General features: G+C 43.1%; 1 protein-coding gene across 1 annotated transcript in view; it reads left to right on the top strand.

Annotated features, from left to right (window-relative positions):
- The window catches only part of MYO1D (myosin ID), a 336246-nt gene that overhangs the window by 200045 nt on the left and 120816 nt on the right, over positions 1–15385 (top strand). Inside the window, exons 20-21 of the mRNA XM_050934906.1 lie at positions 5168–5281; positions 13775–13929. Coding sequence (XP_050790863.1) covers positions 5168–5281; positions 13775–13929 — 269 coding nt within the window. The remainder of the gene's footprint in view (positions 1–5167; positions 5282–13774; positions 13930–15385) is intronic.

Genomic DNA, 15385 nt, shown 5'->3' with positions numbered 1-15385 from the left:
CTCCAGTATGCATTACTTTGCATTTAACTTTGTTTGCCATTGTGATCCCTGTTCATCTAGCTTGCTTATGCCCCTCTGAAGTTCATCAGTCTTCTCTGGACTTTGTTAACCTAAGTAACTTTGTCATCTACAAATCTTGCTACCTCACTGCCCATGCCCTTTTCCAGATTCTAAATAAAAGTGTTCAACACAAAACCTAATATGAGAACTTGAGGCATCCATCCTGCTGTTCATCTTTTGCCATGATGTTATCCGTGACCAGGATGGTGATAGTGACTGTGAAATGCTCACGGAGATTAGAGAGGCTATAAAAAGAAAAACTCAGTAATAATGGGGGATTTCAACTATCCCCACATTGACTGGGTACATGTCATCTCAGGACGGGATGCAGAAACAAAGTTTCTTGACACCTTAAATGACTGCTTCTTGGAGCAGCTAGTCCTGGAACCCACAAGGGTAGAAGCAATTCTTGATTTAGGCCTAAGCAGAGCACAGAAACTGGTCCAACAGGTGAATATACCTGAACCGCTTGGTAATAGTGACCATAATATAATTAGATTTAACATCCTTCTGGCAGGGAAAACAGCACAGCAGCCCAACATGGTGTCTTTTAATTTCCAAAAGGGAAACTACACAAAAATGAGGGAGGTAGTCAAACAGGAATTAAAAGGTACAGCACCAGAAGTGAAATCCCTGCAAGCTGCGTGGAAACTTTTGAAAGACACCATAATAGAGGCTCAACATAAATATATACCCCAAATTTAAAAAACATAGGTAACCTCAACCAGGGATCTGTTTACATCCCAATCAAACAGGAAATGCACCACATATTGCTCCAGAGGAGCCTTCAGTTGCTCCTCTCAGGTTGACACTTTGCTTCTTCCTTTATTAGACCAGTTCAGCTATGCCTTTCCTCCACTCTCACTCCTGCCATGAGTTCAACACTAAATCCGGCAGGACAGAGCACAGGTCATTCTGATCTCCCGTTTCTGGTCCAGATAGTTTTGGTTTCCCGATCTCCTATGCACATCGTCCCAGCCACCAATCATGCTCCCAGTGTTTCCAGAGCTTCTGACCAGCTCTTGGAAGAGCAAGATCAAGGATCCTGATGTGCCTCTGCTTCACTTCAGGCCTTGGTATGTGGATGGACATTGACCTTAGAAAGCTCGTGTTCCACAGCTGTGCGAGACATGCTTTCATCGTAGACAGGACTCCACTAGATGTCACCTAGGTAAATGGAAGCGCTTTTCTTCTTGGGCACATCAAAGAGGCATTCTCCCAGAAACTGCAGATATTCCTCTCATCTTGGACTATATCCTCTCTTTGAAGACATCAGGCTTGTCCATCAGGTCCTTGCAAGTCCAGTTGGTGGCAATCAGTGCATACCATCCATGTTCTCAGGGCTACTTGTTCTTCACACATCCACTGGCCAATAGATTCTGGAAAGGCCTAATCAGGACCTTCCTGCCTATTCAGAAGCCTAGTCCTCAGTGTACTTAAACCTTGTACCTGCAAAGAACAAAACCAATCAGGAAATCTCCAAGACTATCCATTTCTGTAGCAGAAAGAATCAGGCGGCACATCAACTATACCCAGAGAATCTCCAAATGGATCTCTGGCTTCATTCTACTCTATCAACTATTGAACCTTACCTTCCCTCCCCATGGGGTAAGAGCTCATTCCACCACAGCACAAGCAACAGCTATCACATCACTTCAGGAGGTACCCCTACTTGACATCTACAAAGCAACCACGTGGGGCTCCATTCATGTCAGACATTATGCCCTGCTGCAGGATTCCTCTGCTAATGCCTCCTTCAGAACGATGGTCCTCTGCTCAGCTCTACCCTGTACATCCTCACACCTTCCTCCTACTTAGGTACTGCTTGTCAGTCACCCACAGTGGAGTACAGTAGGGACCATCACTCAAAGAAGTTACTGACCTGTAACTGGAGGTTCTTTGAAGATGTATTCCCATTCCCATACCCACTACCCACCTTCTTTCCCCTCTGCTTTCACTCTTATCCGATTTGTGGTAGAGAAGGAACTGGAAAGGTGGACAATCTGCGCAGCTCTTTATCCCCTTGTACAGAGACACGAGGTGAACCAGGGTGCATGCACAGACCAACAAACACTACTTTCACATTCTCTGGCTCTGGATACATGGTGCACGTGCATAACCCACAGGGACAGCAAACAGATCAAAGCAGATTACTGAGCAAATAAAACAAAGCACACAAACTAGGCTTAATATATTAAAAAAAATTGGCTAAAAATAGTAATTTCTCACCCTAAATGTTTTATGCAGGTTGCAGAGTTTCTTGAAGGTAAAATGCACTGCTTGCAACTTAAATCTCCAGGTATACCCTTCACAGGCTGACCTTTTTCAGCCTGGTCCCAGTCCTTCTCCCCGGATCAGTTTTAGGTGTTTTCAGCAGTCATCCTGGGCAGGGATCTAGTGAAGAACCGGCAACAGTGATTAACTCACTCTCCAGCCTTAAATAGAATTTATATATGGCATGAATCTTTTGTTTCCCAGTCTGACTCCCAACCCCCTCTTAATGGAAAAACTGAAAGCCAAGGTGGGGCTCTAGTACCAGGTGACATGCTCACATGACCTTGCAGTGTCAAAGCAACCATGAGACAAGGTTTATTTGTAATGTACACAGGAAGGAGCTCCAGGAAGGTGAGAGATCAGCATCTTCAAAGACCCATTCCATTGTCTTTCCTAATGGCCCATTGAGGCTGATTGCTTACTGTCTGGTGAGTGTTTCCCAGATGCAAACACTTTTGCAATTGATAGAGTTTATATTCCTAACTTCAGGTACAGCAATGATACATGCATACAAACAGGATAATCATATTCAATAAATCATAACCTTCCCAATGATATTTTGCAAGATCCATCTTGCATCAAATACAACTTAGTTATGCCATATTCATATAAGAATATTTCTATGAATATGAATGTGCTGTGACACTCCCTTTATCAACCCGTTCTTTCAGCCACTATTTTACTGACACATTCGAAGAATTTTAACAAATTGGTGAGATGCTGTTTCTGTTTGCAGAAACTGTGCTTGTTGGAAAATCATGATACGATAGGGTCCAAGTGTTTTTATTCTATTTTTAATGATTGTTTTAGCTTTGTATCTGTAACTGGCTAACCGGCTTAGTGGTCTTCACTTTCCTAGATCACCCCCAGAACATTTTTATATATAGGTACACTTGCTATCCTCCAGCCCTCCAGTAGAGTAGCTATTTTTAATGGATAGCAAAAATATGTGAGCTCCTCACTAGAGGTGATTTGTATTGCAATAGCAAGCCGTCTGGCTGACGTAGGTGTTGTACTGTGCTGGAGGGATACTAATTGGGATCATTTGGTACTTCGCTGGTGATTTAAAGTGAATGCAGAAAAGAGAATCCTGAGAACTAGGGGAACACGTCATTTATGATAGTTTTAAGGAGCTTGCTGCTAAATTACACCTTTTACTTTTAGTGTATTAGATTAGTTGGCCCCTTTTAAGTCTAGTTTCCTGTTGCGGTGATGGCATAGAAACACTAAGTTCCCCTGTTATAGTAACATGCCTGAATTAAGACAAAGTACTAAACTGACTTAAACTGCTGTTCTGTACTGGACAGTAACCCAAGGTGCAGACACTGCTAGATTGGGGATTGGTGCCCTCTTAATTCCATCAGATTTGATGTGGTAAGAAATTCAGTATAGTAACCGACTGGGAGGTGAAGTAAGGTTCAGCAATGATTAGCACAAGGGAAACTTGATGTAGCCACTTCAGAAAAATGCTTTTTATCATTGTTCTCAAGTCATCCTTCAATATATCATGCATTAAGATCAGCTTCCAGCGGGATCCCCTCATTCTGAGTGTTCAGTCAGGCAGACAATATCCTACTAGGATAGAATTGTGATGAGTTTACTTAAAATGAATGAACCACCTGTGCATGTCTAAGGATTGTCCTTCTAGTGCAGAGGTGGGCAAACTTACAGCCCATGGGCCACATTCGGCCCATGGGACCGTCCTGCCCAGCCCTTGAGCTCCTGGCTGGGGAGGCTAGCCCCTGGCCCCTCCTCTGCCTTCGCCGTCCCCCTCCAGAATGATGCCACTGTGCAGGTAGCGCAGCTGGCTCTGTCTGGGTGGCAAGGCTGTGAGCTCCTGCCACTCTGAGTGGCGTGGTAAGGGGGTGGCAGGGTGTGGGGGTGGATAAGGGGCAGGGAGTCCGGGGGGGGCAGGGAGCACGGGGTGGTTGAATGGAGTGGAGGTTCTGTGGGGGGCCGTCGGGGACAGGGAACGGGGGGTTTGGATCGAGTTGAGGGGCCTGTCAGGGGTCGGGGGTGTGGATAGGAGTTGGGGAGCAGTCAGGAAGCAGGGGGGTTGGATGGGGTAGGGTCTCAGGTGGTGGTGGATGGGTCGGGAGTTCTGAGGGGGACAGTCAGGGGGCAGGAAGTGGGAGAGGGCAGATAGGGGTAGGGTCCAGGGTGTTTGAGGAGGCACAGCCTCCTCTACCTGGCCTCCATACAGTTTCACACCCCAATGTGGCCCTCAGGCCAAAAAGTTTGCCCATCCCTGCTCTACTGCCTTGACATGTATCCGGTTAATGTCAGGTCCTGTTGAACTCTTGTTGATAGCCAGTGTGGCTGAAAAGTGATATAATAGTGATGAGTCACAGCAGGAGAATTAATGGTTCTTTACTGAATTCTGAGAATCTCTATAATTGTCTTTATATTTACTGAGTACAATCACTGCATTAAAACATGACTTTTTTTCACTGAATTATATTAAATTATTTGATTTGTAAATTCTCACAATAGAGTACGGAATGCATTTCCTATTATCCCCAGATATTACTCAGCTTTATGGTTCATAAAAAACCTGAGGATATGGAGCTACCTGATACCCTTGGAGACTAAAGCAACAATGGTGTTTTAAAGTTGATGAAGATATTTACATGTTATAGCTCCACATCCCAGGTTTGGCATAGAAATTTTGAAGCAAATTTTAAACCTCTTCAGATCACACAGTAATGTTCCCTATTGTTTCTGTTAGGTGCACTTACATATGTAGGAACTTGATACCATGAATTTTGATCCCTTCATGCAACATGAAGTAATTTGTGTGACTTAACATCTGTGGTGATTTGCCTTTTTCCAGGTAAATCGCTTTAATAAGGTGGAGGACCGAGCAATTTTTATCACTGATCGACACCTTTATAAAATGGACCCTATGAAGCAGTACAAGGTGATGAATACCATCCCACTTTACAATGTAAGTATGAGGACTGGAATCCAATGACTTCAGAGTTCTAATCTCAGGCTCTGACACGCTCCCTCTGATCTTGAACAAGGCACTTAACTGACTCTGTTTTCTCTCCTGTAAAATTGAGATAATACCTACTTTTGCATCACTTATATGTTTAATGTTTATAAAGCACTTTGAAGATGTAAAGCATTTTTTAAATGCTGCTAAATAATGTTGTTCCTTTTAATTCCAATACATAATATGAAGACCAGAAACCAAACTACTCATTATGTTTTCCTCTTCAGATTGTTTTATTTTTTGTGTACAGTGCACTGCAGGATCGGGGTCCCATAAAATGAGGTTAGAAAGTCACCGCAGCTGTAACTCAGAATGTCCATGCTTTTGTGGGTTTCTCTGACCCTTAACGTTAGAATGCTCGTTGATAAAATGTCTATTAAATAGCAAACAAAGAGAGATACTGAATTGGATTGGAGTATCTGGGCCTCAGGCTAGCAGAGATTTCGCTCATGTTTCAGAGCCGGAGATTATCACTGGTGGAGAAGGGGTGGAAAGAGCTGGCCTCTTTGCTGCTACTTAATTTTCGCAGCCTGAGTTAAACCTACAAAACTACACGGCCTGGTTTGTCTGGTTTGGGAATGTCCCAGCTTTACAGAGTCCCACTGAATGTACGGCTGGGATTTCATCAATAAATCTGGGTATTCCTTTATTGTAAATGACAGTGAAAATGGGGAGTGGGGAATAAATATTTGCTGCATATGTAGCAATAGTTAGTAGCTCCCTCTTGCATCCTTTGCAATCCTCCCTATCCAACCCTGCTGCGTGCTTTGCTCTTCAACCAGCCAAGAAGTGCACCAGTGTCTCATGAACGCACACTCTAGCTCACTGCCTAATGGGCTAACATCTGCCTGTGTTAGCCACTTGTTCTAATAAGAATAGCTACTGCAATAGAGCATTGTCATGACATCAGTGCCTCCTCCTTTGAAAGCGGGCCTTGCCTCTAAGTTTATGGAGCAGCTGTGGGGCGTTTTCCTGGGCTGATGTTCTGTTCCGTTCACATTACTTCCTAATTGTACAAAATGAAATTGTCAGCAGGTTTGATTGCTGGATGGCTTACTCCTGCCAACCCAGAAAATATACGGAGTATCTAGAAAGCAAACTGTACTTTTGAAGCAAGCTGCTGGCTTTTATTTTTGTTTGAAGGAATAAAAATTCATCTGATCCCTGAATTAATGAAAATCCGGTTTCTGATTTATGTTCTAGCTAGCAGCTGTGAGCTTGCTATCCCATTGTCTCAAACAAAATGGTTAGATCAAAACAAGTAACTTGCTATATTGGTAATTGAAATAAGTCCACATTTATCAATGACCACTGTCATCTTGCTTTTGAATGAAGTGTTTGACATTAAACCTTTATGGAAGATAAATATTAAAGGCAGAGCTTTTTCTCTGCATTCATCTAGCAGAGGGAGACCATATTATTGTGTAACAATGTTCTGTGCCTTGCTGCTGACAGCTAGCAGCCTGAGCACAGCATGACTTGCTTGGAAAACTTCTTAATGTTTTAAAAATTGAAGATTACAAAGAAGTCAGATGTACCGTCTTGTGCAAGTTGCCTGGAAAACACATTTTGGGTGAGAATAGCTGCTTGTTGCAGTCTTTCACATAAAATGCATGTTTTAAATATCAGAGGGGTAGCCGTGTTAGTCTGGATCTGTAAAAGCAGCAGAGAGTCCTGTGGCACCTTATAGACTATCAGACGTACTGGAGCATGAGCTTTCGTGGGTAAATATCCACTATGTTGGATGCATGTGGTGGGAATTTCCAGGGGCAGGTATATATATGCAAGCAAGAAGCAAGCTAGAGATAACGAGGTTAGTTCAATCAGGGAGGATGAGGACCTCTTCTAGCAGCTGAGGTGTGAAAACCAAGGGAGGAGGAAACTGGTTTTGTAGTTGGCAAGCCATTCACAGTCTTTGTTTAAACCTGAGCTGATGCTGTCAAATTTACAGATGAACTGAAGCTCAGCAGTTTCTCTTTGAAGACTGATCCTGAAGTATTTTTGCTGCAGGATGACCACCTTAAGATCTGCTGTAGTGTGGCCAGGGAGGTTGAAGTGTTCTCCTACAGGCTTTTGTATATTGCCATTCCTAATATCTGATTTGTGTCCATTTATCCTTTTCCGTAGAGACTGTCCAGTTTGGCAGATGTACATAGCAGAGGGGCATTGCTGACATATGATGGCGTATATTACATTGGCGAACGTGCAGGTGAATGAACCGGTGATGGTGTGGCTGATCTGGTTAGGTCCTGTGATGATGTCGCTGGTGTAGATATGTGGGCAGAGTTGGCATCGAGGTTTGTTGCATGGTTTGGTTCCTGAGTTAGTTACTATGGTGCAGTGTGCAGTTATTGGTGAGAATATGCGTCAGGTTGGCAGGTTGTCTGTGGGCAAGGACTGGCCTGCCACCTAAGGCCTGTAAAAGTGTGGGATCATTGTCCAGGATGGGTTGTAGATTCCTGATGATGCTTTGGAGGGGTTTTAGCTGGAGACTGTATGTGATGGCCAGTGGAGTCCTGTTGGTTTCTTTCTTGGGCTTGTCTTGCAGCAGGAGGCTTCTGGGTGCACGTCTGGCTGTTGATTTGTTTCCTTATTTCCTCGTGCGGGTATTGTAGTTTTGAGAATGCTTGGTGGAGATTTTGTAGGTGTTGGTCTCTGTCTGAGGAGTTAGAGCAGATGCGGTTGTACCTCAGTGCTTGGCTATAGACAATGGATCGCGTGGTGTGCCCGGGATGGAAGCTGGAGGCATGAAGGTAGGCATAGCGGTCTGTAGGTTTTTGGTATAGGGTGTTTTTAGTGTGACCATCACTTATTTGCACCGTGGTGTCTAGGAAGTGGACCTCCGTGTAGAATGGTCCAGGCTGAGGTTGATGGTGGGGTAGAAGCTGTTGAAATCGTGGTGAAATTTTTCCAGAGTCTCCTTCCCATGGGTCCAGATGATGAAGATGTCATCAATGTAGCGTAGATAGAGAAGGGGAATGAGTGGACGAGAGCTGAGGAAGTGTTGTTCCAGATCAGCCGTAAAAATGTTGGCATGTTGTGGGGCCATGCGGGTACCCATAGCGGTGCCACTGATCTGGAGGTCTGTATTGTCATCAAATTTTAAATAATTGTGTGTGAGGATAAAGGCACAGAGCTCAACAACCAGTTGTGCCGTGGCATCATCAGGGATACTGTCCCTGACAGCTTGTATTCCATCTGCGTGTGAGATGTTTGTGTAGAGAGCCTCTACATCTGTGGTGGCTAGGATCGTGTTTTCTGGAAGGTCACTAATGCATTGTAGTTTCCTCAGGAAATCAGTGGTGTCACAGAGATAGCTAGGAGTGCTTGTGGCATAGGGTCTGAGTAGAGAGTCCACATATCCAGACAGTCCTTCAGTGAGAGTGCCAATGCCCGAGATGATGGGGCATCCAGGATTTCCGGGTTTGTGGATCTTGGGTAGTAGATAGAATAACCCTGGTCGGGGCTCTAAGGGTATGTAGATTTGTTCCAGTGTTAGTGTAGGGAGTGTCCTGAGTAGATGGTGCAGTTTCTTAGTGTATTCCTCAGTGGGATCTGAGGGAAGTTGCCTGTAGAATTTGGTATTGGAGAGTTGTCTGGCGGCCTCCTTTTGGTAGTGAGACCTGTTCATGATAACAGCAGCACCTCCTTTATCAGTCTCTTTGATTATGTTGTCAGGGTGGTTTCTGAGGCTGTGGATGGCATTGCGTTCTGCACAACTTAGGTTATGAGGCAAGTGATGTTGTTTTTCCACAGTTTCTGCCTGTGCACGTCAGCGGAAGCATTCTGCGTATAGGTCCAGACAAAGACTGTGAATGGCTTGCCAACTACAAAAGGTTTCTCCTCTGTTGGTTTTCACACCTGAGCTGCTAGAAGAGGGCCTCATCCTCCCTGATTGAACTGAACTCGTTATCTCTAGCCTGCGTCTTGCTTGCATATATATACCTGCCCCTGGAAATTTCCACTACGTGCATCCGACATAGTGGATATTCACCCACAAAAGCTCATGCTCCAAAATGTCTGTTAGTCTATAAGGTGCCACAGGACTCTTTGCGTATTCAAAATAGAATATCCATTCACATGAATGGAGTGAGGACTTCTTGGAAGTGCTAGCTAAGGGCACGAGCTATGCTTAGTTTGCATTTTATCCAGCATTGAAGTAGTTCATGTTTCTGTGCATCTAGGTATTGCACTTTTTTGAATACTTAGAAATTCAATAGATAGAAACCAGCTTTTCTCGAAAATCTGCAGTGACCTGCCACTGGGAAGAACACCTGTATTGAACAATCTCCTCAATCTAAATAATTGTGAAGAGATATTGAGGTATTTTGTAAGAGGGCAAAATGAAAATATTTTGTGAAGCATAGAGACCTCTGATGGTGGGGTAGAAGCTGTTGAAATCATGGTGAAATTTTTCCAGAGTCTCCTTCCCATGGGTCCAGATGATGAAGATGTCATCAATGTAGCGTAGGTAGAGAAGGGGAATGAGTGGACGAGAGCTGAGGAAGTATTGTTCCAGGTCAGCCATAAAGATGTTGGCATGTTGTGGAGCCATGCAGGTACGTACCCATAGTGGTGCCACTGATCTGGAGGTCTGTATTGTCATCAAATTTTAAATAGTTGTGTGTGAGGATAAAGGCACAGAGCTCAGCAACCAGTTGTGCCGTGGCATCATCAGGGATACTGTCCCTGACAGCTTGTATTCCAAACTGTGCCGTCTTGGAAATCCTTTATATGAGCATCAGAGTCCTTTGGCACCTTGTAGACTAACAGACATATTGGAGCATGGGCTTTCATGGGTGAATACCCACTTTGTCGAATGCATGCACCCATGCAAGCTCATGCTCCAGTACGTCTGTTAGTCTATAAGGTGCCACAGGACTCTTTGCTGCTTTTACAGATCCAGACTAACACAGCTACCCCTCTGATACATGAGCATGTCTTCTTCAAACACAATAATAGTAAATCACTGCTTTGCAATCCTGGGCCCCTCTTCATATATGGTTTAATTACAGGGAATGACCCTTTGTTCCTTTTCTAATATTCCCTAGAAATTACATCATAGTGCGAGGCATGCTGCCTGAATCCTTGTCCTACTGATTTACTGTTGAGCTAGTGGCATCCTGCAGGAATGGGCAGTGAGGAGAAGAGAATGCAGAGTTGAGATGACACAATATGTGAAATGTTTTATTTTTAGACACGATTTGTGAAATTTTTTATTTTTCTGCTTTACAGGGCTCCTTGAATTAAACCCATGCCTGTGATTTTTGCTCAAGCTCATCCATAATTTCTTTCTATTTATAGATTTGTTTTCTACCTTTTCTAGTGATTTGAATGTTTGCAGTTTGTCCCTTCCCGTTTGACCTGCCTAGTGTAGTTCTTATTTTTCAGCACATATGGTCTCTTCAATAATAGGACTGTGTTTTATATTGGTGTATATTTTGATGAGGGAGGTGGCATAAGTAGCCACTTAATGATACAGGTGTTTTTCTTTGTTGAAAAAGCACACTTCTTTGGATTGATGTGGATGTTTTAAAGAAGTAAATGGATGATAATTACCACCAGCCTCTTTGCTTGCTCTATTAGATGTTCCTTTCTAGAAAGATATATGTTCATCTGGAAGACAGATTGCCCTTCTAATGTGTACAAGGGTGAACCCAGCTGAAATTCATCTGCCTGCCAGCAATACTCACTATCAACATTTCTAAAGCACCCTATCAACATGGCAACATCCTTAGGGATGGTGTTTCCATGGAAATCTCATAGGAGACAGTCAGCTGATGTCTGGTGCTACCCGTGAACTTGTTTTTAGCTCAAGAAGCCATCCTGTAGTTTCCCATTTTCTTTAACTGCTTATTGCTCATATGTAATGGCAAAGACTGTTCCTTAATGAATGACTGATTAATGCAATTCATATCCTGAATTTTGTATGGTCTCCTTATCTCTTTAAAAAGCAGTATTTGGTTTTGTGTATGGAATTACAAACCATATTTGTTTGGTGTCAAGTATCATAGGGATAGCCGTGTTAGTATAGATCTGTAAAAGCAGCAAAGAATCCTGTGGCATCTTATAGACTAATAGATGTTTTGGATGCATCCGACGAAGTGGGTATTCACCCATGAAAGCACATGCTCCAAAACGTCTGTTAGTCTATAAGGTGCCACAGGATTCTTTGCTGCTTTTACATATTTGTTTGAATATGCTAGACATTGAGGAATCTGGCATTAATTATTCCGGAAACTTATTTATATATTATTACAAACACACATCTGGAATTTTTTTTATAAAATCTAGGCAGAAAAAAAATCCTTAAAGCTCCCCAGAAAAGGGGAAAATTCAAAGGATTTTGGTATTTTTGTTTCAGACGTGTCTTCCTTACTCCCAATCTATTACAGCCTTACCTGGATTAAAGTGTTTCTATTTCGAGATTCTGCTATAAAGTGAGTGTGCTGGTAATAGTTTTAATGCCACATTCATTTTAGTCTCCTCTACAAAGGAGGGAAACTGATTTTTCAAGATGTCAAGAGGGCAGTTTAAAGGTGATTGACAGAGCAGTGGAAGGAATCTCTATTTTGGCTACCTTTCACAGTAGATGCATAGATTTATGATTTTTAAAAAGGACAGATGTTCAGAGTTTGTTTTTTCTGACCTTCACATCATCCCGGAAAACTGAATTATTACCATTCTTTGTACTTAGTGAGACAATTTTCTTTCCTTTTTATGTGCTATGTTCAAGATTTGGTGTTAATTTTGTAAGCCTGAAATAAAAAAACAAGAGAATTTTTATTCAAGGGCTGTTGGCCTCCTAAAGCAGCTTAGTTAATTATTAATTTTTAAACAGGCTTTTGAAATTCATTGGTTTCAATTCATTCTCCTCCTCCCCTCCCACCCCCCATTAGCTGCACATTTAAAGCCCAGATAGCACTAACCCATGGGGCTCTATTGTGATCACTGGCATGATATTTAAACATGCAAATTAATTTTAAGGGACACAGTACACTCAAGCAGCTGACAATTTCCATGCATAAAGTGTAACGTTTAAAAATTGTTATAATCTTTTTAAGTATTGTGGGTAGTGGAGAATAAAATCCTATTGCGTGCAGGAGATCACTGCTGGGTATTTGACATATTAAAATGAGTCTGTATGGTGTGTCTGAAAGCTTAGTTCAGAAACAATGAGCTGCTCTCAGATCAGTACAGCATAGGCACCTCTGAAGAGGGTGAATAGGCCAGGGCTCTCTTGTGCCAGAGATCTGTCCAAAATTTGGTAGCGGCTACTGTGATGTTCATTACGTATATTTTCAGGGGATGCCACATTACTGTTAAGCCTTTGACTGGCCTTGTAGGCGGATTCTTAGAAATACCATTTTGTGAAAAAGCACTGGGATTGTTAAACTTAAAGCATGATGCATCCTGACCAGCTCTGAAAATCAGGTAGGCTTCTCAGGGTACAGAATAGTCTCTAACTGGATTAGCATGAATATTTGATCACAGGAGATGGGAGTTTGTGGAAGGAAATTATTTTAGAAAAAAATGCCTCAAGACTTTCAGGTTCCATCTGTATTATGCTTATCAGGCTCGTCCACCTCATTTTTAGAGGATGGGTATGTTCCTGGTGTCTCCAGCCATTCCTGGAGAGGAGCCCTGCAGTCCCTGATGAGGCTTACAGAAGCTAAATTTCCAGAGAAGAATGTCTGCTGTATCTAATCTTTGTGGAGTTTACTGTTTTGTTTTTTTCCGGGAGGGTCTCTTGATTGTCTAATATCCTTATATCTTGTATATTATCTGTATGTGGTTAAATACAAAAGGCTACATTAGATTGTTAGCTTGAGGGGAAAAAATGTTTTCTCCACTGTGCTACCGTTCTGCTGCTGGCCTCCTTTGGAAAGGAATGCAGGGTTGGTGGGCCTACTGCCACCTGGCATAATGGTATCCCTCCAAAGATACTTGGTGGTAGGCACGCCAAACAATTGGAAACAGGCTCCTCCATTCTCCGAGGGGGGCACAGCACCTAGCAGAATGGGGTCCTGGTCAATGACCTGGGCTCCTAGGTGCTATGATAATGCAAATAATAAGTGCTACTAGTAATCCCACAGAGAGTTGGGCCATACTGAGCAAGGTCTCAGGAGTCTCTTCTTGTCCTTTGTTTCTCCTGCTGGCTTCCAGGATATTGTGTAGTTTCAATCTTCCCTTCCTTCCCTTGAGTTTTTCTGGTCTTTCAGAGGGAGCATTGAAAAAGCCATGCATACTAAAGTTTCTCATGGAAAAATTTAGTTCTGTGATCCTTTCAGAGCTAAAAACTGAAAAGATGGGATAGTGTACTGAAGTAGATGTTCAAAATTAAAGATGGAAAAGAGACATTAGATTTGTCCATTCCTCTGGTAGTGAAGGATTGTTACTAAGGTATATGCCATAAAACAATTCTGTGCCTTCTCTCTGCAGTTGATGGGATTGAGTGTCTCCAATGGAAAGGACCAGCTTGTGGTCTTCCACACAAAGGATAACAAAGACCTCATTGTCTGCCTCTTCAACAGACAGCCAACTAATGACAGCAGAATTGGAGAGCTGGTTGGAGTCCTGGCAAACCACTTCAAGAGGTCAGTATTTCTGTGGAAAATTCAGAATCCAGCTCGTCAGATCTGTGACATCCCTTAAAATTGTTCGATCATAGAATCGTAGATTATTAGGGTTGGAAGGGACCTCAGGAGACGATCTAGTCCAATCCCCTTCTCAAAGCAGGACCAATCCCCAAATGGCCCCCTCAAGGATTGAACTCTCAATCCTGTGTTTAGCAGGCCAAGGCTCAAACCACTGAGCTATCTCTCCCCCTTGCTTTCTATCAGTGCTGTCTCATTTATACTGCATTCATTCAAATATCATGTTGCCTTTGTATAAATCCATGGTATGCCCACATCTTGAATACTGCATGTAGATGTGGTTGTCCCATCTCAAAAAAGATATATTGGAATTGGAAAAGGTTCAGAAAAGGGCAGCAAAAATGATTAGGGGGTGTGGAACGGCTGTCATATGAGGAGAGATTAATAAGACTGGGAATTTTCAGCTTGCAAAAGAGACGACAAAGGGGAGATATGATTTGAGGTCTATAAAATCATGACTGGTGAAGAGAAATTAATTAAGGAAATGTTATTTACTTCTTCCCCTAACACAAGAACGAGGGATCACCCAATGAAATTAATAGCAAATTTAAAACAAATATGCAGAAGTATTTCTTCACACAATGGACAGTCAACCTGTGGAACTCCTTGCCAGAGGATGTTGTGAAGGCCAAAACTATAACAAGATTCAAAAAAGAACTAGATGAATTCATGGAGGATAAGTCCATCAATGGCTATTAGCCAAGATGGGCAGGGATGGTGTCCCTACGCTCCATTTGCCAGAAGCTAGGAATAAGTGACAGGGAATGGATCACTTGATGATTCCCTGGTCTGTTCATTCCATCTGGGGCACCTGGCATTGTCCACTGTTGGAAGACAGGATACAGAGCTAGATGGACCTTTGGTCTCACCCAGTTTAGCCGTTCTTAGGTTCCTATGTTATAGATGAGCAGCAGTTGAAGTAGATGAAGTGTATTCTACTTAGGTGTGTGCTTGCCTAGTGTGCCAGAGCCAGAGATTTCGCCTATCAGTACCCACAGAGTGGCTGTGACCCCTCCTCTGACTATATGAGGCAGTGCCACCCTGACCCCCCTCAGTTCCTTCTTACAGCCAGTGGTTGTAGCCTCACCACCTCGCAGATAGTCTTAGTCTAGTTTTATTGTATATAGCTGGTAGTTAGTGTTAGCTGGTTGTCTGTTTTCCCCAGTGATGGCCTCACCAGGGTTTAAACATTGTCCTCCATGTGAAGGAGTGATCCCCAATAGAGAGCAACACCACATGTGGGGATCAGTCTCTGCGAGGCCCACTTCAAGGAGTATTGCATGATCTGTAAGTCGTTCAAGAAAAGAACTCATATGTCAAGCAGCACCTGCTTGAAGAGGCCATGCTGCCTGATCCGGTACTGAAGCTGTCGTGAGGCTGAAGATCACCCTTGTGC

Source organism: Gopherus flavomarginatus, chromosome 25 (genome assembly GCF_025201925.1).
Source record: "Gopherus flavomarginatus isolate rGopFla2 chromosome 25, rGopFla2.mat.asm, whole genome shotgun sequence".
NCBI classification, from domain to species: domain Eukaryota; kingdom Metazoa; phylum Chordata; order Testudines; family Testudinidae; genus Gopherus; species Gopherus flavomarginatus.
This window is presented reverse-complemented; position numbering and strand designations above follow the sequence as displayed.